Source organism: Zootoca vivipara, chromosome 16 (assembly GCF_965207765.1).
Source record: "Zootoca vivipara chromosome 16, rZooViv2.hap1.1, whole genome shotgun sequence".
Classification (NCBI taxonomy): Eukaryota; Metazoa; Chordata; class Lepidosauria; order Squamata; family Lacertidae; genus Zootoca; species Zootoca vivipara.
This window is the reverse complement of record NC_142599.1, coordinates 13,845,486-13,870,358: the sequence shown is the minus strand read 5'-3', so window position 1 is coordinate 13,870,358 and position 24,873 is coordinate 13,845,486. Positions and strand designations below refer to the sequence as shown.

The 24,873-nt window shown below is 46.0% G+C and overlaps 1 protein-coding gene across 13 annotated transcripts in view; it reads right to left on the bottom strand.

Annotated features, from left to right (window-relative positions):
• Positions 1 to 12,242: 12,242 nt before the first annotated feature.
• Positions 12,243 to 24,873, bottom strand: part of HIC2 (HIC ZBTB transcriptional repressor 2) — a 132,462-nt gene continuing 119,831 nt past the window's right edge. For all 13 annotated transcript variants that reach the window (XM_088660162.1, XM_088660161.1, XM_088660163.1 and 10 more), the window contains one exon: positions 12,243 to 23,982. In XM_088660162.1, coding sequence (XP_088516288.1) covers positions 22,221 to 23,945 — 1,725 coding nt within the window. In that variant the 5' untranslated portion in view covers positions 23,946 to 23,982 and the 3' untranslated portion in view covers positions 12,243 to 22,220. The remainder of the gene's footprint in view (positions 23,983 to 24,873) is intronic.

The window sequence follows — 24,873 nt, the reverse complement described above, 5'->3', positions numbered from 1 at the left end:
GGCCTCCCAAAAGCCACATCCACTCCTGTGAAGAAATGAGCCTTGGGTCTTGCTCAAACGTTCAAAAGCTCTTCTCCGTCAATGGAGAGGTTTAGCAACAATGCCCGGCTTCCTTCGAGGGAAGGGAAGGGAAGAGGGTATCGGCTGAGGTTGCACCCAGGCCATATATTTGAAGAACATTTCCTTGCACTCCCCAAAGAATAGTGAGAAATGTAGCCGCAGTTCCCAGAGCCCTTAACAAACGACAGCTCCCAGGATCCTTTGCGACGGGATGGAGAAGACATGTGCTTTAAATGCACATCGAAAGTGTCTTGAATGCATCGTGTGGACGTAGCATCTTCCTTCATCATTTTTCGAGGCAAAGAAACTGCAGAGAAGTCAGACCTGGTGCCAGGTTTGAAGGACAGATTGATGAATTTATCAGTTTCCTGGAGACAGTATGCCAAGACCGGTCAGCCTTCCCCAACCTGGTGCCCTCCAGCTGCTTTGGAATACGACTCCCATCAGGCTCAGCTTGTACAGCCAACAGCCAGGGATGCTGGGAGTTGTAGTCCAGCACCAGCTAAAGTCACAAGTTCTCAGTTCCTAGTTTAGAAGGCCCAAAGGAATAAACATGGAAGCAAGTAGGTTGTGGTAAACAATTGCGGTTAAGTAATTTTAAACTCTGGACTAGGGGTGGGGGAAGGAATTAAATTCTGCTTGTGTTTGATGGCGAATTTACACAAACCAGAACTTATCCAGCCTTTGAAAATTGTCCTTCTCCAAATTTTTCAGTGCAGTTCCCCAGCCAAGTAACGGGTACAAAAATGCATCTAATAAGGAAAAATATGCAGATACGTCCATTTATTATTGAAGATAACATACAAAGATCCATGGCATTTCTGAAAGCTGTTTTTGCATAAATGTGTATATTGGGCAAAACTGCATATAACATGTCTATGGAGAATGGACATTGCACAAAAATACTGCTGAGTTTCCACAAGCAGTTTTTTCTTTTTAAGGTTGCAAACTGACGTAGAAATGTGGAGAGCTGAACCAGACTAGAAAAGTGAGAAACTGAAAGAAACGAACATGGATATATTTGCCCATCCCTTAATAGACTTTGGGGGCCATGGGTGTGTGTTCAGATTACAATCTGTATTACTTCATTTACCATGTTTTGAAGTAAGCTATCCCTACTGTCTTATCTCGATGGCACCACTGACTTGCGGTCTGGTAGTAAGCAGACATCTCCTTTTACCATGCACCTCATTGCTCAAGAACATTTCTTCACCACTTCCCTAGATCACAAAGGCTGGAAGGAATGGCTAGCCACACCAAAGCAATACTAGGACTCCCACGAAAGGTTGATCCAGCTTTGGAAATTACCTTGTTTTACAAAATGGGTGTGTGGATAGTGTCATTCCAGGGTATAGTCACTAGGTAGCGCTGTACTTTGTTGTAGCTGGGTGGAGTGCCCAGCGTCTGTTTTGGAGAAAGACAATAAAACTATTCAAAAAGTAAACAGCAGTTGTGTTGTCCAATAAGAAAAGAATAGGCAAAATCCACCTTAAGCTAACCAAAATGTCACAAAACAGTGTGTGAACTTTAAACCTATCCAGAACATAGGAAACAAAGCAAGCTGGATTGTGGGGGGCTGGGGGTATAGGGGTGCAATGTCTGATAATGAAGCTATGGAGTCTGCATGTGGGCATAGTACCAAGATAGGGAATAGGGGATATGGGAAGGGAGTAATAGGTATTGAAATTCACTTGCAAAAGTGTGCAGATCAGTCAACACCACATGGAAAAAATGTGTTTATTTGGAAAAAAGCTGCACTAAAATACTGACAAACGTTCTTGAGTATTTTAAGAACATAATTGATTGGAGAACTCAACTTAATATTAGAAGATTGAGAAACTGAATTCAGAAAAGTCTTGTGGAGCAGGCCAGTGGCCCATCTCGTTCAGCATCTTATTGTCACAGGGGCCAACCAGATGACTGTGGGAAGACGGCAAGCAGGATTTAACCCCAGATTTGTGTGCTTTCCAGCAACTGGGATCCAGAAGCATTGCTGCGTCCAACTGTGCATCATGGTTAGTAGCCTTTGACAGCCCTCTCCTCCATGAATTTGTCATGGCCGTCTCTGCCTCCTGTGGGAGTGAGTTCCGTGGTTTAACTATGCTCTGCATCAATAAGTCCTTTCTTTTATCTCTCCTGAATCTTCCAACATCCAGCTTCCATTGACAGACTCTCTCACACACCCCTACACAGCCTAGACCAGTGATGGGCAACCTTTTGAGCTTGGTGTGTCAACATTCGCCAAAAAACCGGGCATAACTCGGGTGGTGTGTCACTTCGAGAAAAAACACCATAATTTCGTGATATTTATAATTTAAATAGCAAAAAGATATAATTGTAATATATAACTGTATTTAATAAAACAAAAACTAATTATTTAACCAAACCAAACCAAAAACCCCTTATTTATCACAAAGTGCCCAGAGTTGTTGAGCTTAGTTTTGGAGGTTGACCATAGTTTTGGAGGTTTTTTTGGGGGGTACAAAAGTTGCTTTGCTTTTTTGGGGGAGGGGTGCCCCAAAGCTGCTGCGCTTTTTGGGGGGAAAAGAGAACAGAAATAAATGACAAATAATACCTTTGCTGGAACTAACACGCAGCACCGACATAGTCTGCCAAAGTGCCCAAAAAAACCAGCACAGAATGGGTTAAAAAAGAACGCTGTTACACCCAATCATAGCTGCCAAGTTATCCCTTTTTTTAAGGGATTTTCCCTTATGCTGAATAGGCTTCCTCGCGAGAAAAGGGAAAACTTGGCAGCTATGCACCCAATCATAGTCTGCCAAAGTGCCAGAAAAAACAGCACAGAAAGGGTTAAAAAACCAATCTCTGGCTACCAGCAACACCACCAACAAAAAAGGACCCAGTTTTAACAGCGGAGACAAGCTGTAGCGAGAACAAAGGGGGGAAACAACAACAGCGCGAATGGGCCGGTGGGGGCACGTGCCAGCAGTGAGGGCTCTGCGTGTCATGTCTGACACGCGTGTCATAGGTTCGCCATCACTGGCCTAGACCCAGCTTGACCACCTCTTGGAAGGAAGCAGTCCAGATGGGCGAGGCCTTTCCAGATAGCGCAAGTGCTTACTTCTGCCTTGAGCTCTTGTCCTTCCCACAGAGTTTTAAAGCTTGGGAAAGGGTGGAGGAAGAGGGGAAGGAGAGAGAAAACGCACACCATTTGCTCCACTCGAGATGGGATGCTGTCAAAAGATAGCTTGGAGGGGAAACAGCCTGCATGCCATCGGCCTTCCAGCATCCTCTAACAGACCGTTGCTCGGCACCAGAGTTTTGGTGACCTCTAGCTCACCTGGGCCTTTGCGGATAGAGGCAGCCCCTTGGCATCATCGCCTCCAGGAACCTAAAGTTATTTCGCAGCTACTTCCTTGTGGCATAGACTGCCCCTGCCGCACCCCACCAATCTCCCACCCCCCAACATCCTGGATGAGATTTTCTCATAAAGCTGGACCCAAGAGGCACAAAACAGAGGGAGAGAGGGTTTCTTTCAAAAAAGGGGGAAAAGATGTATGTTTCCTGAACATAGATGGAAAACAGCTGTACAGAGGAGAAAAGGGGGAAAGGAGAGGGGGAGGAGGAAGACTGTTTTGCCAGGCAAAAAAACAGTGGAAAATACAGATCGAGTTTGTGTTGTGCAATTCCTCCGTGTTGGCCTCTGGCTGCGGGGGTGGAGAAGGGGAGCAGCTGCCTCTGGCCACCAGCCACTGCCAGTCAAACAAAACAATTGGATTCGGCACAGAGCCTCCGGTGACCACAAACGTCTCGGGAAATGGTTCCTAATTTCCAAAACAAGAGGCGATGGTGATGGAGGCAAGAAATGTTTGCATACCTGGAAAAGCGCTCTGTGACCTGAAAGCCTCTTCCTCTGCTCACCGACCTAACCCCCTCTCTCATGGCCAACTCGAGATGCAGTGAGGGAATGCAATCTCCTTGCTGTGTTTTAAATTATCGATCATGATGTGTGTTAGAGGGGAGCGATGTATGGTCTTCAACACTGGGATATACCCACAACTAAACATTACGATATGTCAATACATCACGATGACTGAAATAAGGGTGTAACACACTAACTATGTAGAAGTGAACGGGAAGTGAATGCCCCAGAAACTGCTACTTCTTAGGGGGTCTAAAACTGATACGATTTTACTTACCTATAACATATTCTTACAAATGTTATTTTATAGTCCAGAGCAACAGGGGCAGAAGGAATAATGAGAGGAGCAATAACTGGCTTCATGGTTTCCCCCATATCACAATTTTTTTACACACACATACATCGTGATTCGCAATATATTGCCATGTTCAAAGTCCTGGTTTTGACCTATAAAGCCTTAAACAGCTCAGGATCACAATACTTCAAGGGCCGCCTCTTTCCATATGAACCTACCTGGACCCTGAGATCATCTTCTGAGGCCCTTCTTCATGTGCCTCCTTCTTGAGAGGTCCGGAGGGTGGCAACACGATAACAGGGCCTTCTCTGCAGTGGCTCCCTGTCTGTGGAATGCTCTCCCCACGGAAGTTCACCTGGCACCTTCATTATACACCTTTAGGTGCCAGGCAAAAACGTTCCTTTTTAACCAGGCATTTGGTTGACCTGACTGACATCCTAAATAATTTTTTTATTGATTTTTTAACATATAACAGCAAAGCATACATCACCCACACACCAAACCCAATACCTAAAATAAAAAACAACTGATTGACATCCTATGCCCTTTTTTGGGGGGGGGTGTTATTGGGTTGTTGTTTCTATTTTGATGATATATGTTGTGGTGTTTTATGTTGATCTTGTTCTGTGAACCACCCTGAGACCTCCAGGTATATAAATAATAATGATAATGATAATAATGATGATGATGATGTTGATTATGAAACCTTTACTATGATGTGGACTTCAAACTGGTGTTTGATGATGTATCAATACATTGCCCAGCCCTAATGTGTAAGTGTGTGCTATGCAAAAACCACAGTGTGGGGAAAAGCGTGAAGCCAGCCAATGCTTCTTTTGATTCCTGCAGCCCGTGTTAGCTCCACCGGCTCAGCTCTCCCCAGCCTCATGAAGGGGGGCAGTGAATCACAAGAACAGGCACCTGCAAAAATCACGATGCAGGAAAAATCGTGAAGCCAGCCAATGCCTCTGCAGAGCTCTATCCTTATTCCAAGCATTGAGATATATCATGATGTTGAAAACCAGATACAGTTGTACCTTGGCTCCCAAACGCCTTAGGAGTTGAACGTTTCGGCCCCCGAACAATCGAAAACCAGAAGTGAGTGTTCCGGTTTTTGAACATTCTTTTGGAAGCTGAACGTCCAAATGGGGCTTCCGATTGGCTGCAGGAGCTTCCTGCAGCAAATCAGAAGCCCCATTTTGGAAGTCAAATGTTTTGGAAGTTGAATGGATTTCTGGAACGGATTCTGATCGACTTCCGAGGTACGACTGTATTGCCCAGTCTTGAAAACCTGAGGAGCTGCTGCTGATCTGTGTAGACAATTCTGAAGCAGATGGCCCAATCGCCTGACTCTATAAGGAAGCTTGCACCCACATGAAGAGTTGCAGAATTGTAGCTTAGAGCAGTGGGGTATTCTCAGGCTCTGGGTTAGCAGAGCTCTCTTGGGCTGATCCCTGAAACACTCTCCTAGACAGGAATCGAGAGAAAAGGCTTTCTGTTTGGGATGGGACCTCACCAGAAAACAGCACCCTTCCGGGCTCTGACGCATTCCTTGCCTCTGTCCCACTGGCACAACTCTTAGCTTTCTTCTGACACTCATTTAAACCACCAGCTCAGCCAAATTCCATATTATCTCCCTTTGGATGTTCCCCTCCACGCCCAAGACCCATCACTGGGGCCTGTTGCTCTTCCTGTCTCCCTCATGCCGATTCGCACAGTGGAATGTCGATAAGGCTCCATCTGCAGCCTTAATCCCCAAAGAGGAACCAGTTCCAAAAAGCGTCTTTGAAGACACCCGCGAGCCAACCGTGACCTCATGCCGATGCCGGGAACTGGCGGGCGGGCAAGTGGGATGGAGAACCGTATACCAAAGAGGATTGTAAAATGTGGATTGTAAAAAGATGTGACTGTGAGGAGGAGGAGGAGGAGGAGGAGAAGTCACTGGACGTTGCTCAACAGGAAAGGAAAAATACCAGCAAGGCCAAGCCCAGGAGCCTTGGGGGGAAGAGAGATTTATCTGATATGGGCTGGTGGAGGGGAGGGGGGTCCATCAAAGGATGGAGGGCAAGAATGCCACACTTCATACGCACACAGGCTAGACACATTGAAACTAAACAGGTCTAGGAAGAAAGCAAGCTCCGGTGTGCTATAGATCACGGAAAAACGGGGCTGGGGAAGGGGGGGGGGCGGAGAGAGAAAAGGTCTGGGATGAAATGGCAAGGGTAGTAAATAGGCTCTCTTTAAAACAGCTGACATTCCAATGCCAAGTGACTGGCGCACTTTAGTCCTTTGTGAAATGCTTATGCAGGAAAAGACAATGAAAAAAAGAAAAACCAGGAACAGAGGGGTAGGGAGAAGAAGGTTCTGCAAACAACAGCGCCATTCTAACATCTAGAAAATGGGGGCGGGAATTGCCTTGTTTTGTGGCCTTTGAGGCTGGAACCACATACCAGGGTGTAGAGAGCTTTTGAAGAAGCCTCCAGACTGTCCAAATTTTGCAAGAGTGATCCACACACATGCTGAGAAGTCTAGGTCTGCAGAATACCAGATAGGAAAGCGATGGGGGGAAATGCACTGAAAATTGCAGGATGTGTGAGTGATTATCACGAAGACATATAAACACCCAACAAGTAAACCAAGCGGAATGCTTATTCTCATATAACCTCCCCACAAACAACTCTGAATGAGTGCTCAATAGGGACCAGGTACAATCTAACCTCTGCAAAAGTTTTGTGCCAGACAATCAGTTGTTGTTGTTTAGTCGTTTAGTCATGTCCGACTCTTCGTGACCCCATGGACCATAGCACGCCAGGCACTCCTGTCTTGCACTGCCTCCCGCAGTTTGGTCAAACTCATGTTCGTAGCTTCGAGAACACTGTCCAACCATCTTGTCCTCTGACGTCCCCTTCTCCTAGTGCCCTCAATCTTTCCCAACATCAGGGTCTTTTCCAAGGATTCTTCTCTTCTCATGAGGTGGCCAAAGTATTGGAGCCTCAGCTTCACGATCTGTCCTTCCAGGGAGCACTCAGGGCTGATTTCCTTAAGAATGGATAGGTTTGATCTTCTTGCAGTCCATGGGACTCTCAAGAGTCTCCTCCAGCACCATAATTCAAAAGCATCAATTCTTCGGCGATCAGCCTTCTTGATGGTCCAGCTCTCACTTCCATACATCACTACTGGGAAAACCATAGCTTTAACTATACGGACCTTTGTCGGCAAGGTGATGTCTCTGCTTTTTAAGATGCTGTCTAGGTTTGTCATTGCTTTTCTCCCAAGAAGCAGGCGTCTTTTAATTTCGTGACTGCTGTCACCATCTGCAGTGATCAAGGAGCCCAAGAAGGTAAAATCTCTCACTGCCTCCATTTCTTCCCCTTCTATTTGCCAGGAGGTGATGGGACCAGTGGCCATGATTTTGGTTTTTTTGATGTTGAGCTTCAGACCATATTTTGCACTCTCCTCTTTCACCCTCATTAAAAGGTTCTTTAATTCCTCCTCACTTTCTGCCATCAAGGTTGTGTCATCTGCATATCTGAGGTTGTTGATATTTCTTCCGGCAATCTTAATTCCGGCTTGGGATTCATCTAGTCCAGCCTTTCGCATGATGAATTCTGCATATAAGTTAAATAAGCAGGGAGACAATATACAACCTTGTCGTACTCCTTTCCAAATTTTGAACCACTCAGTTGTTCCATATCCAGTTCTAACTGTAGCTTCTTGTCCCACATAGAGATTTCTCAGGAGACAGATGAGGTGATCAGGCACTCCCATTTCTTTAAGAACTTGCCATAGTTTGCTGTGGTCGACACAGTCGAAGGCTTTTGCATAGTCAATGAAGCAGAAGTAGACGTTTTTCTGGAACTCTCTAGCTTTCTCCATAATCCAGCGCATGTTTGCTATTTGGTCTCTGGTTCCTCTGCCCTTTCGAAATCCAGCTTGCACTTCTGGGAGTTCTCGGTCCACATACTGCCTAAGCCTGCCTTTTAGAATTTTAAGCATAACCTTGCTAGCGTGTGAAATGAGCGCAATTGTGCGGTAGTTGGAGCATTCTTTGGCACTGCCCTTCTTTGGAATTGGGATGTAGACTGATCTTCTCCAATCCTCTGGCCAATGCTGAGTTTTCCAAACTTGCTGGCATATTGGGTGTAGCACCTTAACAGCATCATCTTTTAACAGCCAGACAATCAGTATGAAGGTTCAATAAATAGGAGGTCTGGAGGCGCCTGTAGTAAGGATTATTATTTTTTCTGACTAGGTCAGAGTTAAACCTCCCCAAGTAATAAAGGACTCAGTGCATCTTAGGGAACCTACCCATTCCTATTGATCTTCAGCATATTTATTTCTGATTTTCATAAGAATTCAATTTTCAAGAACTTAAGAGCTTGCTGCCCATCTAGTCCAGCATCCTGTTCTCACAGCGGCCAACCAGATGTCTGTGGGAAGCATGCAAGCAGGATCTGAGCACCAGAGCACTCTCACCTTGCAGTGGCATAGTGTGTGTGTGGGGGGAGGGACAGGGGCAATTGCCCTGGGCACAAAATTCTGCTGCCTCAATACAGCTGTGTGCTTCCATTGCCGGACTCTGTTGAAAACGGCTTCTCCATGCGAACCAGGAAGTGACCTCTCCAGAAATGGATCGACTATTCCTTTCATATCTCTGCAGCTGCGATTGCCTGGGTGACACGGATGCCATTAGGCAGCTGAACGCGCATGCGTACTCCATCCATTTCCCTTCCTCTCATCCCCACTGCACGCAGCCCCCATTTAAGCAATGCCACAGTGAAGGCAAAAGATGCAGGTAAATGCACAGGAAGGACGGGGGGTGGTCGTGTGAGTGCACCACTGTTTGTGAGGGCAGCTGTGAGGCCTATTAGGCAGAGCAGCCCTGCCTGTGAGGCAGTTTCTCAGGGGGTGGAGAGGCGGCCCCTGGCTGCTCCTATTAGCACCTTCCATGGGGCAAGCGCAGAACACGGTTCACAGGTCAGGGGGTGCAATACCTGCCTTGCCCCGGTCGCTGTCAACCCATGCTATGCCACTATCCCCTGCTGGGGTTTCCAGCAACTGGCATTCAGGAGCATTGCGGCCTCTGATGCAGAGTGCAGCCATCAAAGCTAGCAGCACACAATGGAAGGTTTGCAGCCTTATTATTTTTGTGATGCTTATCATTTGTGTGAGAAGAGTGCCTTGCCTGCAGGGAAGCTCTGAGGTATGGAAAGGCGGGGGGAAGGGGCAAGCCATGGGTGACCTCAAATGCCATTCATAATCAGAAGAGTTCCACCCAAAGCAACAATCCTGAGTAGATGAAGTCCATAGATTTTCATGGGTCTACTCATAGTAGGATTCAATCACTAGGTATCCCAGTGGAACAGTCAGGTAATTTGAAACCCCAGGGGGGGGGAACGGTGTTAGCGGATTTCTGTTTTTAACCTTTGTTTTCATTGTGTGGTTTTGTGTACAATAGTTGTATAAGGCCAGTGGCCCATCTTGTCCAGCATCCTGTTCTCACAGTGGCCAACTAGATGCCTGTGGGAATCTGTTTAGCTTCAGGGAGCTGAACAAAACAGCCATCTTCTTTCCCCTGTGGATTCCAGCAACTGGTATTTGGAAGCATTGCTGTTTCTGGCTATAAACCACTCTGGTATCTTTTATGAATAGCGGTATATGACTATTATTATAAATCAAAATCAATCAATCAATCAAATACATGCAAATACACCTTGAGGTGGAACCAGAGTGCCCGGCTTCAGTCAAACACCTTCCTTCTCCCTTCCCCAACAGCTTTTCATCCCTCTCCCCTCTCTGCCCCATTCCTCACTGTCCTTCTCTTTAACCTTGTTGGGTGAAGCACATCTCCAAGGACATATAAAGTTGATTTTCTAAACCAGGGCTGCTGACTTTGCAACCTGCCAGGAAGGGGGGGGGCAGCGGCGATGAAACAGACTAAATTCAAAGCTCCTCCAGTCGGTCACTTTAAAATATAGTCAGCCTTGCGGATGCTTTGGGGGGAGCAGGCGGGGGGAGGGGGAGGAAGGGAAGCGGATGAATTTAAAGAGGTAGGGGGATGCATGGCAGCATGTCAAGGATTGTTACACACAGCTGGACTGGAAGTGAAGAGGGGAGGGGGGGGAGTGCACCTAACCAGCATTACAACACAGGAAACCATCTCTAAATATTAGGCTTGGATCTTATGCCCTTTTAGGGAATGTATGTGGGGAATATATGACAGGAGCTGCTCTGGTTTGGAAAGCAGCAAACCCAATGGAGATAGTTGGTGGGGGGGGAGGGGCATTACCCCTGGAAACAGTGAAGCAAGATGTGGTTAGAGTGGGCAGGAGGGCTCTGACAAGCTCCAAGGCTGACCTGCCACATTTTAAAGGAAGAGTCCTCCCCCCACTGTAAGACCATTACGTGGGATCATCCAAGTGTCCCCATTTTCCAGGGATAGTCTCAGATTTAAAGAAGCTGTCCCGGTTTCAGATTTGTTCCCGGAACATCCCGCTTTTCCTTAGGACGTCCCTGTTTTCATGAGAAAATGTGGGAGGGTATGGTTAGGACGTCCCTATTTTTTAATCGGAGAAATGTTGGAGGGTATGAGCGGTGGTAAGCAAAGCTTCGGGAACAATGTATTGATTTGGAGTGTTTCTACCCCACCTACAAACTGAAGCTCTTGAGGCAGCTGGCGATGTCTTTTAAATACAGTACTAGGGGAAATGGGAAAAAGGTGTATATGTGTGCCCCCCTCCCGAGCTCTTTGATGATCCAGATTGGGGTTGGACCACCGTGGGCCTGACTTGACCTGATTTGGGCCCTAAATCAGGGATGTTGCACAGACCTAGGGTCCAACAGTGGTGGGGAAGACAATGCAGGAAAGACTATTTGCCTCCATCTCCCCCCGTAATCGTCACATTTAATATCCTCCCCTTCCTCTCATAATGTCTCCAGCTCACTTCAGTGAAAAGGAATCCAGAGCTGCCTTGACCTGCTCAGTATACAACCTGGGGTGGAACTACACACATTAGGAAAAAAAACGCTATAAATAAGTCAGAAATTGGATCGTTATAACAAAGGTGGGGGAACCCTATGGAAAATCACATACAAAAATATTGTGCTCTCTGGCGCCATCTAGTCTTGCATGTTTATAGCGCATTCAATCTGTTGTTTTTTGACTAATGTAGCAGAGTCCCTGGATCGTTCCAATTAAGTTCGGGATCTGGGCTTTGTCCAGACAGGATGATCAACATATTAAATAATCCTACTATGTTCCCTCTTAGCTGCCTTCCCCCCCTCCCCAAAAAGCTTTGAATCACTTTAGCCTTCCACTTCAGCATTTGAATTGTGGTATCTCTTCTCTGCATTTGGAGGGGGGGTAGGTATCTGGATTTGAAATACATTCCATAATGTGGCTTCCTGTCAGCTTTTTCATTGGAAGGAAAAGTCTAAACATTCTTCTAAGTGTTCACATGTTATCATTCAGTGAGTGTACAATCTGCGTACCTGTGTACACAGATGTGTCGTACACTTGGGGCTACTTTCATGTAACATTCAGAGTGCAGAGTCTGCATACACAATTCTTGATCTGTACAAAGTGTGTCTTCTTTCACAAAAAGATCATCTCCTTCCCTACAGACCCTTCTCAGGTGTAAGATTAGCAGATGGGGACCTCTTCGTAGTTTCTCCACCCTGAGAAGTTTGGGGTGGTCCAGGTTGATGGCATTCTCTGTGGCAGCCCCTAAGTTGTGGAATTCCCTTCTCACAAAAGTACATCTCGCACCATTACTGTTTTTGCCGTATGCTGAGGAAACACTTCACTCAAGTCTGTGACACACACAAACACACACAATTTAGAAAACCCCCAATTCTTGTGACTGTGATTGGCTTTAAACTGTTTTTTAATGTTGCATTTTACATTGTTGAGACCCACCTGGTGACTTCATGCTGGAATTAACAGAATAACAAAATAAATAACAATATAAATGCAAGCATGCCGAGACTAAAAGAGGAATGAGATTATAATTTTCAATCAACCTTTTAATGAAAAGTTCATAAAATAACAGTTTCTCATCACTGTACATTAAGACTGCAAATTTCTGAATGCTGAGATCATATTATAATTTCTGGTTTTTTATTTTCCCCAATATGACACTTGAGTTGGAGCCACAGCACCCTGCAACTCTGACCTGAATTCAAGCTCTTGAAGGAAACCAACAGAACATTGCAAGAGGAACATCAGCCGTGCCGAGGGAAACATCTGGGATTTTTGGTCTGGCAGAGAGTTAAGGCTTAAACAAGGCAGGGGAGGGGGGATGCACCACTGCTTTTCCCAGTTGAACTTTAAATAATAATAATAATAATAACCCACTAAAGCATGGCTCTTCCTCTCCCCCTCCCCGAGGAAAGGGAAAAAATCTGAACAATCCAAAACTGTTTATTAATTTACGACCATTATCTTGCAACTGATAAAAGTTGTGTATGTATATCCAGAATGCAAGACATATATTCCCGTTTGCTGGTACTGTAAGAGCAAAACCTATGAACTGTCTTGTTGTGACTTTCTCCACCATGCCTTGCGCTAACCTAAGCACCTTCCATTATCCTGTTTGTGATATAAGACATGGCAGTCGGTGCACCCAAACCACATGTTCAACACAGGTAGCAGAGAGAGGATGGGGCGGGGCAGAGAGAATGAGTGGGACGCCTTAAAAAGAAGAAGTTCCCACCCTCCACATCCTTTCCGAGAGCTCTGAAAGACAGTTAAAAGAAAAGTATTGCAACATCCACTGGAGGTATGAGTGAGGTAGAAAAACGGGGAAATTATTTCCCCATTAACACATGAAGCTCGGAAAGGAAGTCCAGCACAGCATGGAAATCTCACTCCGGATCCTAGGAGCGTCTCCCATTGAAAGGAAAATAATTCGTTTGGAAAGCATTTCAGTAATTGTGCGTGAGAAGCCAGCCCCAACCCACTCACCCCAACTGAACGCTTATGAGTACATGGGAGTGAAGGCCAGGAGGAGGGACTGAAGGACCGGGACAAAAACTCAGCGTTGCATCGAGCGAGAGGTTTAGCCTAGTAGTAGTAGTTAGGCAGCCTTCCCCAACTGGGTGCCCTCCCAAGTGCTTGGGCCTCCAGATAGGAGTTGGAAGTCCGAAATACCTGCAAGGCACCAGGTTGGAAAAGCAGCTTGTTCAACTAGTCACTGGCTGTAAGGTTTTTGTGGTCTTCATTTTAATGTCACTTAGTATTAAATATATCTAGCTTCTATTTCCTAGATGCCTGTGTAACGTACGCCTGTAGGTGTGGAAAACAGCACCCATGGCAGTGAAATGTCGAGGGCCCGATTTCTAGGGGGTTTGCAATCTTGCTGCCTTAAGACCCCGCAAAAAGGTTTGCTTTTTAAGACTCCAGGTTCAAAAGAAGCGAGTTTTACATGGCGGTGGCAGCCGGCACGTAACATTATCTCAACAACCACATGGGTGGACAGGACCTCGGAAGAAAGAGGGGTGCTTAATGCTTCACCCCACCAGCTGTTTCCTCCTCAGCAGGTACACATCTGGAACCCTGCACAGGATGGAGGGGAATTTGGAGTAGGAAAAAAGCAGGCAGGCAAAGACTAGACAGCCTTTGTACATTTCTAATGCTGGGCACCCATCAGGATGAAACACAGTGCACTTGTATGATCCAAGTTGGCCCTCCAGATGTGCCTTCCCTGCCCTTTTAAATAAGGGGCATCCTGGTAATGGGTTGTATCCAATGCCCTTGTTCTGGCACTACTTTAGACACATGCCATGTTATCTGTGCACTGCGTCTGATGTCTCCTTTGATCCTTAGACCTAGCAGCACTTGACTGAAAAGGTCCAGCTTGGCCCTTAAACTGCCACTTCCCCCAATTTCACTGAGACCCTGCTTGTCCTACTTAGAACGGCAGGGCTCTCAGAGACGATTTGGGGTCATTTCTCAGGCTCAGCACCCTTGCGCTGCATAATGCTTTTGCCCTGCGGAAGGAATGACAACTCTCGTCTTGACGGCATGATGCAAGCAGGAAGAGACTGGTTGGAACTGTGGCAGGAGACTCCCCAGTGCTTGAGCTTTCACGCAATAGCTGTGGTCCCTTTTGGCGAAAGGTTGGGGGCAGGTGCTATAAAATGATGTGAACAGTCCCAGATAACAAGAAATGTTTGAGCATGTGGTGGTATGGGAACACTGCGGCCGCATCACGTCAAAAACACCCACAAGTATGGTGCATAATCCATTCCCCCCCTTTGTTAACCTGTCCCCCCCACCCCTTTGCTAACTTTATCTCTATGCCAAAATATTTGACCATTATTATTGCTTGCATTGTAAACACCGAGGGAAAGGGAAAGACACTGGAATGGGCTGGGAGGACATTTTCCTATCCAAGCATCAGCATAGAATAGGGCTCACACTGCCTGCACCTATCTCTTTTTCTTTCTTACCATGATAATCAAACCCTGACCACATCCCCACACCACTGCTCCACTTCAGATCATAGGTTTTGTCATCTATCACCAAATGCCCCAGGTGTTTCCTTTTCAGGCCTGACGTTCCTGCGTTTTAGAACAGAAGTGACATGGTAAAAAATAAAAATACTGCTAACCCAGACTTTGACCTGCACTGTTCAAAATCAGTGCTTGACATCCTTGCTCACACACGCACGTGTATACATCTGCACACGCACGCACACGCACAAACATATGAGAGAGAAAAAAAGAGGACAGGAAATCGTATAAGAATGACATTGTAACTGGAAACATTTAAATACAGCAAAACAAATCCGTCTTCTATGCAAAAAAGCTACAAAAGTCCAGTCTTTGTATTGTCTTCACAGGCTATGGTTTATGGCTATGCTGAGAGTCTCTGAGATTCTTTTTTGTTTTTTTAAGTTTTAAAACTTTTTAATACATTTTTATTTTTATTTTTACTCTTTGAAATCCTGTAGCGAAGACCCTGCGGACACATCTTTTCATCTTTTGCAAATGCTCTGAGTTTCTTTTTTTTCCTTGCAAAACTGTGCATACAGAATTTTGAGAAATAAATACATTCATTACTGCACATACATATTGATACAAAAAACAACACTGTCAAATAGTGTTTGCACCATCTTTGTTAGATATTCAAGACCAGGCAAAATTAATTTGTTTGTTTTCCATCAGGCTTCTCCTGCCTCTTCTCACCCCAAAGTAGGTTTTTTTTCCCTCTCTCCCAAAAAAAATAATGAGGTGGCTTTGGCATTAAGTGGAAAAACAGCACTAAATTAAACAAAAATGCCAAGTGGAGAAGTGTGTATAATTTTGGAAGGTGGGGGCTTCATAATTATAAATGTTCTTCGGTGATCATTCTCATTCTTATCTAAGATGCAAAACTAAGCATGCCTTTTTTAAAACATGGAAATACTTTTGTATGTCTTGCATTGCCTTTTTTCTTTCTTCCGTTAGAAAAAACAAGAATATACAAAGAGCACTTCCACTCTCATGAGCGCTACAACTTGGGATCTAGCCTACCCAGGTCACAGTCTGGCCAAACCACCAGAGAGGGAACGGAAACACAAGGCCCATAAACAGGACAAGAAATGGCTTCTCATCTATGTTGTACATTGGGTGGCCCAGAGGCCCATGGTATTTAACACACCCTGCTGAGATAGAAAGTGGTGTGCTTCCTCTACAGTGCCCACCAAACTACGAACTGGGTCAGGCAGACTTGCTGATTTGGGGACTTGCATGTCAACTCCTCATCCCTGACCAAGCCTCATTGGAGTGAATTAATCCAAATCGTCAAAAAAAAGAGAGAGAAAAGGCAGAAAGTGGTAGGAATCTAAGCAATTTTGGCATATGCGCCCATGCATCTGAATCCAGGGAGGGCACATACCAGAGAGACTACCTCTCAAAGGTTGCCCAAGGCTGGTCTTTTGATTACTGAGCCCTTTTAATACCTGTGGACATTTCGGTCCAGGGCCAGCTAAGGAAGGCCCTTCCTCCTTTCTGAGGCTAATGCCCTAAGATAAAGCTACTTGTCAGAAGCTCTTTGGTGTCTTCTGAAAACATTGTGGCTCTCCAGAGTAGCCCACAGCTGGAATAAAGATATACATATATATATAAATATTATATTTGGCAATTTCCCATTAGCAGGGGCTAAAAAGAACAGCAGCCCAGCTTCTCGGCTAACGTTAGGCGTCTGTTTGCCCTCCTCCATCTGCTGCTCCCACCATCCCTGCTCAGATATGTGATTGCTGGGGACACATCCATCCACGTCCTTTATCTCCCTCTTTCCCTTTCTTACAAAACCCTTCAAATCCAGCACCATATGTATTAACCACCAATGGATGCCTTTACTTCCTATGCAATGCAGCTTTAACAGATGGAAGCCCGCCTCTATGAAATTCCCTGCTTCCTCCACCTGATCCTGTCTGTCCCTGAACTGCTTTGAATGGAAATCTCTTTCCTGTTTTCAGGGTATTTCAGGTAACTAGTGAGGCCTATGTGACTCTTTCCCCCTCTGACACCTGGTGCATCCGAAAAATGTGGTGGAATGCAGATTACTTCCTAAAGAGAGTTGGTGAGAAATATGTATATATTTAACTAAATGCCCCCCCAAAAAACAAAATTGTATTAAGCCATTTGACAGCTAAACCAATGGAAAAAGCAAAGATTAATTTTGACTGGCCCCTAGATCTGTTGAGGTCTGTAACTGTAGAAGTTTATGTAAACAATGAGATAAATATATTAATTTTTTTTTCTGAGCCAAGCGAGGTTCCATACTCATTTCAAAATGTGCTTTGGTTTAAAAAATAGTTTCGTGGATTTGGGTATGAGCTATCTTTTCTTTTATTTTTAATACAACTTCTTCTAGTTTATTCTTTATTTTCCTCTCCTGTTATTCCGAAAACATTCTGGATCTAAACTGACTAAAGCATATCATCAAGCTGCCAGGCCCCTGCACTTCAAAAGAAAGAAAGAAAATCCTCAGGAGGCTCGTTCTGTATCTCCAAAAAACAAAACAAAAACAAAAAAACAGAACAAAAAAAATGTAATTCCCACCCCACCCCACCCAACAAACTCTTAAAATCTTAAATATGAAACTAGTGTTTTGCTTTTTCATTAAAATACAGAAAATGCTTGATACAATACTATGTCGTACAAATGCAGTTGAGTGCTCAGACCCTCTAAATAAGTCCTGAACAGTCCCTGAAGTTTTGAGTATTATTCGGTTTTTTTTTTCATTATTATTGTCACAATTTGGAAAGAAGTCATCATTCGGTATTATATGGAACACAACTCTATACAACTACTTTTGGAAAAAAGGGGGGATGAAGGGGGGGAAAGAAAAAGGAGAAACTTTCCCCCCATTTTTGTACAATACTCACGCTGTACACAGACTTTTTGTCATGTTAAGTGCTGAGGGGAAGAAATAAAAAATAAAATAAAAAGGAGGCTCCTTTAACAATAATTAATGAACAAGAGGGGGGACACACACCCAACAACAAATGGGTCCTGAAACTTCCAAGATCCCAAAATTTCAAACCATTAGCAAAACGAAACCCAAATCAAGCCTAACACCTCTACCCTCGCCCACCCCCAACAACTACTGGATGAAAGACATTTTTTTTGCGGGATCATAGGATAGTTTGCTCTCCACAACTCTTGAGCTCCTCTTTGGATAACTACAGGAGGATATTTAATAACCAAACAGCAACTTGCTATGTATACAACCAGACAAAAGATGCAATTCCCTGCAGCACCAGCCTCCCACAGAGAATACTTTTAAGCGCACATCTTGGCCACCGGAAAGGAAAAAAAGTAGTGGTAAAAAAGTGTCACAAAGCGGGAATGGGTGCTACAAAGGACTTGGTTAAGGAGCCGCTCAAAATTCACTTGCTCCTTTGGCTCAGCAAAAAAGTCTGACTGTCGTGCCTCGGACGAGTCTTGACCACCAGGGCGATGCCGTGGCCGCACTAATGCTATTTTTAATCGTAGTCGTTGCCAGTTGAAAGGAAAGTGCGCTGGGTGGGGAAGAGGAAAACCTTCACACAAACTGTGGCGTGGAATGGAGAGAACCGCTGTTGCTTTGTAACTGCAACAGGAAAAGCAGGGTGTGTGTGGCGAGAAAGAGTTAGGCATTCTGCTTTTTTTTTTGGAGGGTGAGGTAGGAATAAAGCAGAGTGAATCTCAACTCTTGGCTTCAGATACCAGATTACTGGCTCAGGACTTGGTTCCAAGGGCATCTCAAGAGAAGAAAGTGTGGGGAAAGGGTCCTGGATAACGTGAGAAGGAAGGTAGCGGGGGAAGACCCGAGCCCTGTCGGTTTGCGCTGTTCAAAAATAAAATAAAATAAAAACCAACACCTGTGCCCTTTGGCTCCTGGGCGGTGGGAACAACCCCGCCGATCGAGGCCTTATGTCCCTCAAAGTATTAATTCACAGGTGTTGGCTTAGAGCTTTTTTCTGGCTTTGGCAAGGCATGTGCACCAAATCCACCACGGATGTCTCTATGTTGAACATCTATGGTGGCTGTGCAGTACAGATCTCATATAATCTAACACCTGCAACACAACTAGGTCTGGTCTATTACATAGGGGCGCTGCAATCCATTAACCTCTAGTGGGTCTTTATTATGGAGTCAGCAAAGACCTTCCTTTTAATTTCATGTATGTGTGTGAGCAGCTTGGAGCACAAGAAGGGATGTTAAAAGAGTTCAGAGCCTCTCCCCGCTCTGAACTCCCAAGTTTCCTACAGGGTTGAAGGTGAAGATTTACAGGCTACATTATTTTGGTGTTTTTTTTCATCGCCTCCCACAAAGCAGACTGCAGATTGAATCCAGACTTAGTCCTACTGAGGTCAGTAGGCCCATAGGACTTAAGTCTGTATCCAACCCAACGGTAGTGTTTTGTTTTTTTAATAGAACAAAAGGAAAAGAAATGCATCTTTTGATTATTAATATTTTTGGTGGGTGGTCTTAGGAACTAATCATTCCACACCAGTGCTCTGTTATCAAAATGGCGACACTAGAACAAAGGGGTGTGTGGTATTAGAAAGCAGCCCGACATTGCGCGAGGCAAAGTTATACAGAATGGGGAAGGAACCTTTTCTTGTAACGTGACAAGACAAAATATGGTTGCGCTTAATCTGTGGCCCTCCATATATTTCCAGAATACACCTCCCATCACCCAATATTATTGACCTTGCTGGCTGGGAGTTGAGAGATTAGGAATATTTGGAAGTCTTTCCTGCATGGAGGTCTGAACTCCAGTCATTCAAAGTGACCCAAAACACTTTATATGGTCTATTTCTTAAGAGGGGAAAAAAGTTTTTTTTTGGGGGGGGGGAGAAAAATAATAATGAAAGCTTATCTTTGTTTTTTATTTGAATATGCTCAACTTTTTTTACTTTTTTTGGTCTAAACTTAAAAAGACACAAGATTTTTTTCCTTTTCTGAAGAAAAAAGACATAGGGCTTTGGTGAACCCTACCAATAATAATAATAATAATATTAATAATAATAATAATTATAATAATAATAATAAAGAGAACAATGGTTTTGAGCAAGAAAGTTAAAGCGGGGAAAAATGTAAACCTTACTCAATTTTAGACAGGATGATTCTAAAGGGACTGCAAAAAACGTTTTACCACCGCACTCCCCCCCACACACTAGGGGGCAATGATGGTGGTGGGGGAAAGCCATTGCTTTTCACAAAACGTCACGCCAACAAAGTCAAGGGGCCACAAAATGGCGAGCGATATACTCTATTGTCCGCTCCTCCTAAAACCTATAGCAGCTGTTGGCTGTGAAGTCTTCCACAGAGGCTGTCGGAAACGTTCGCTCTTCCGACCTTTCCGACTCGTGTGTGGCGTACGTTTTAAGATTTCCCTGACGACGACCATCGCCGCCATCATGAAAAGAGCAGGGGGGAAATACCACCCCCCCCACAATCTCCCTCACCACCACCCCCTCAACGAAAAGGGAGGATATGAAACACTTTGGTTGGGCTTCCCACACTCTCTTATTGCACTCTGGATCCTAGGAAAATGTCGCCTGCTACAACGGCGTTCCCTTATCCTGTCAGATGGTCACTTTTTTGCTAATCCAGATGTTTTAAGGAAAGCAACGGACAGTAGACATTCTTTACCCCCACCCCCCAAAAAACAGCATCCAGGTGCAATAAAACAAAGCTGGAAAGAGCCCAGAAGCTCTTAAAGAAAAGAAAAAAGTTTCCTCACGGACAGAAAAATCAGTAATTTTGGTGAAAAGCCAGCGCCCCCCTACAGCACTATTCACTCGGGCTTCTGGCTTGCAATCTACCTATTGTCTTTGGCCAAGGTTTGCTTCAAAATGCTCATTTTAAATGGACTTCTTGAGGGGTAGGACGAGGTGGCAAAAAATCCCTTAAAAGTTTTAATTTAGTTTCTACTTTGTACACTTACTTACAAGGGGTGGGATGGGGGGGGGGGAGGAAGAGGGGCAGGGGGACAAAACGCCACACCTAATATTTCACTAACCATCTTATTGTTCTCATGAGTTCAAGAGGTAGCAAAGGGAACGGGCCGAACCCGTTCTTTAGTGAGGGAGAAAAAAGCTAAACACGCACACACGCACACACACACACACAAAATAAAGATGTACCTAAAGGAACTTGTAGCAATTCCAGCCTATTATCAAACCCACTCCCTGCGCCCGCTCTTATGTTAAGAGTTACCTCAAAACCTTCCAGTTCCAACAATTACATAAACGTTTTAACAATTTTCTTTTTTCTTCTTAATAAAACAAGTACCTCTAAGCAAAGAATATTCATACGAACTATTGGTTTTTTTTTGGGGGGGGGAGAAACATAAAAGACGACCCCCCCTGCTCAGCTGAAGTAAATTCCCCAGGGGCACCCGACTCCCATTCAGTCATGGATAAGGTTGAAGTAAATTTAAGTAAGGTCTAGGACGAAAACATGGAGGTGAAGAGGTACATGTTTGGTGTGCAACGGCGAAGTAGGCCGAACTCGCATCGCTGAAAAATAACCGGGGGGGGGGGGGGAAACGTGCCACCTTTCATAGACTGAAAGCATGCAAAAACTATTGAGGATTCATTAAGACTCTCCCCCATGTGAGAGGCGGCCAACTGACTGGGCCACCAACAAAATTTTCCTCAACTGTGGCCAATCAAAGAAATTCTGAGGCGTTTTCTGAGAAAAGAAAACAAATAACGATAATAATAACAACAAAACAAATTGGACTCTGTGGCAAGAAATGCTCCCCACCGGTAGCTTTTAGGGGCAACAACCAATGTCAATGGTTAGGAGAGCAGGGGGTGGGTGGGCAGAAATTAAGGCCCATGGCTAGGAAAAACAGCCACAGGAACCGGAAAAGTCTGTGCGCAACATCCATCAGCATTTTTTTTGGGGGGGGGAGGGGAATAATACTTGGGTCAAGTTTTAGAAACGGAAATTCCAAAGTGCTAAGAAAGGAAAGTGAGGGGATGCGAAGCAGCTTATGGCCTGTCTTTCCTCCCCACCCCAATCGCAAGGATCGGCCCCTTTGGGCCGTCATTTCCAATTAGCATCAGTCGGGAAGGAATTTCTTGCACCTCAACCCCCCCCCTTTTCTCTCCACACCTGGGCTTATAGTTAAGCTAGATGTCCCCACAATCTTAAGCAGAGTAGTGGCATTTCTTGACCTAAAAGGCAAAGAAATAAAGAAAAAAAAGAGGGGTGGGTGGGTGGCATGGGGGAGAAAAACGTAAATGGAGAGACAGCAGCTTCATTGTGGGCTGGCTTTTCTTTGTATATTTGGAGGTTTTTTTTGGGGGGGGGGACACGACGGGGAAGAGAAAGAAATAAAGCTCTGCTTGTTTGAGGCCCCCCCATGACTGAACAGGGACGGAAATGGCCCTTATTTGTTTCTTTCTTTCTTTTTTTAAAGCAGCAAGTCTAGGGAAAGGTATATGTTTATGGCGGGTGGGCTCAGAGCTCATTGCAGAGTCTTTGGCTTTATGTAGGAGAGGTATGCATTCGTAGGTGGCTGATGAGATTGCGCTGCTGGGTGAACTTCCCGCCACACAGCTGACATTCGTAGGGCTTTTCCCCTGAGTGGACGCGCATATGCTCTGTCAGTCGGTACTGCCGGGTAAAGCGCATCCCGCACTCCTCGCAAGCAAAGGGCTTGAGGCCCAAGTGGCTGCGCATGTGACGCGTCATGGTGCCCCGCTGCGTGAACATCTTGCCGCAGATATTGCATGGGAAAGGCCGCGTCAGCCAGTGAGTCTTCTCGTGCTGCCGGAGGGTGGCCGGGTCTTTGTAGCTCTTCTCGCAAACAGAGCACTTGAAGGGCCGCGACTCCGTGGTGTAGGGCTGGTTGGGGTTGGACAGATCCTCCGCTTCCTCCTCTTTGTCGTCGTACGTCCCTTCCTCCTTGATGTACAGGTCTTCCTCGGTGTGTTTCTCCACGTGGGCGTTCAGCTGCTCGGAACTGGGGAAGCCCTTCCCGCACGGGATGCAGACATAAAGGTTGTCCCCAAAGGCCACCGGCTCGTAGCCTTCCTGCCGGTAGACGTAGTTGGCGCTAGTGTGCCCGCCACTCTCGCTCTCGCTCTGCCCGCTGTCGTCGCTGTTCTCCTTCCCGTTCTCGACATCCTCTTTGCAGGTGAACGGCAGCTCCGACCCATAGGCGCCCAGGCCGAGGCTCCGCTCCGCCGACTTGCACAAGGGGCCCATCAGGATACCGTTGGGCAGTCCCTCGCTCTCCTCGCTGCCTTTGCCGCCACCGCTGCCCTCCTTCCTGTCGAAGGCGCCGTCTTTCTTGAGCCACTCCTTCTTGCGTGACGAATGGCGCAGGCTTTTCCTCTGGCTGCCTTCCGGGAGGGACTGGCGGTCTTCGCTCAAGTCCATTTCCATCGGTTCGCAGTTGTCAGGGAGGTTGGGTGCGGCTCCGGACTCGTCAAACGATGAGGCACTGTTGGCTGCAGGGGCTGAGGCAGGTCGGGGGGAACCACGCTGGCTTTCGCCGTGCGGCGTGTCGTCCTGGAATGGTGCTGGGGGAAGCGAGGGGCTTTTCTTGGACAGGTCGAGGCCCAGCTCCTGGTCTCCGCTGCTCCCGTTCGCACTGCTGCTGCTCCCGTCTCCGCCGTTCTTGCTGATCCCCCTACTCAAGGCATGCGAGTTCTCTTGGTTGGAGCTGCTGATGAAGACCTCGTCGTCCGAGATCTTCCCCTTTGGCATCTCCTTCAAGTGAGAGCCCTTCAGCCCCTCGGCTGACCCTGAATAACGAGTGATGACTGAAGCAGTGGAAAGTCTCTGACTCCGAGGGGGTCTCCCGACGCTGGGGACTCCGCCGGCCCTGCCAGCGAAGGACCTCCCATTGCGTTTCAGCTTCTTTCTGCAGAGGGCAGCTAGGTCGGGTAGCTGGAGGTAGCTTGCGGCCGTGAGGAGAGCATTGAAGTTCTGTTCACCAGGCTGGTCGGTCATTAAGAGCTTCCCAGTATAAATAAAGTCCAAGATTTGCCGGAACACTGTGGGGTTGACCATGTCGGTATCTAGGTTGATCAGGTTGTCGTGCAGGACGAGGGATTTGAAGTACATGCTGCTGGCTGCGAGGATATTCTTGTGGGCGCGGAAGAGGGCATTTTCGACGACAATGATCACATCACAGAGGAAACCTTTGGCTCGTTGCTGGTTTAGTTGCAGCAGCAGTTGTTTGGCATGATTTGGCAGTTCCATCTCCACCTTCTCTTCCTTTCCCCGTTTACTTTATTACCTGCAAAAAAGAGAGAAGCAAACAGAACGAAACAGTGAGCCCATTGGCCACTTGCACCAGCATCTCTTTCCTCCGGGAACCTGTGGCCCTCCAGATGTTGCTGGATTACAACTCCTATCATCCCTGGGCACAGTGGCTGGTAGGGATGCTGGAAACATCTGGGGGGCACAGGTTTCCCATCCCTGTGCTACATGCATTTCAAACACTGCCCAGATTTTATTTATCCTTTTTAAATACACAATCAGGTGCTTTTAGGGTCCCAGTATAGAACACTGCATGTCTGAGGGTCTCCCACCCCTTTTAGAAGACATCTGAAGGCAGCCCTGTTTAGGGAAGCTTTTAATGTTGAATAGATTATTGTATTTTAATCTGTTGGAAGCTGCCCAGAGTGGCTGGGGAGGCCCAGCCAGATGGGTGGGGTATAAATTATAAATTATTATTATTATTAGTTCTCTTGCTAGTGCATTTATTTCATTTCTACCCTTCCTCTCCTCCAAGGAGCTCAAAAGGGCATACGTGGTAGGCCTGGGCGATACATTGCCCAGAGCATGGTGATGCCTTCACCTAGCGTTATATCGTGGGCAGGGCTTGCCTGCGCCTAAGTCCCTCTTCTAATGCCCAGACCTACGTCTTCTGCATATCTAGGGGACTCAGAATGTATAAACTCCCAACTATTTCAGAAAGGTTCCATTTTGCTTCCTGCGTGACAGGAAGTCAACAAGCTGAGTCTGCTCTTAGAATGCATAGCTGCTGCAACTCAAAACACATTTATCAGCGTTTACTACCTGAAGAGACAGTGGTGCCAGGTGGAAGGAAAGCAGTGGGCAGCCATTTTGCACCCATAAGATTCATTTAACTCGGGTGTTTCTTAAACTTGCCCCTCCAGCTGTT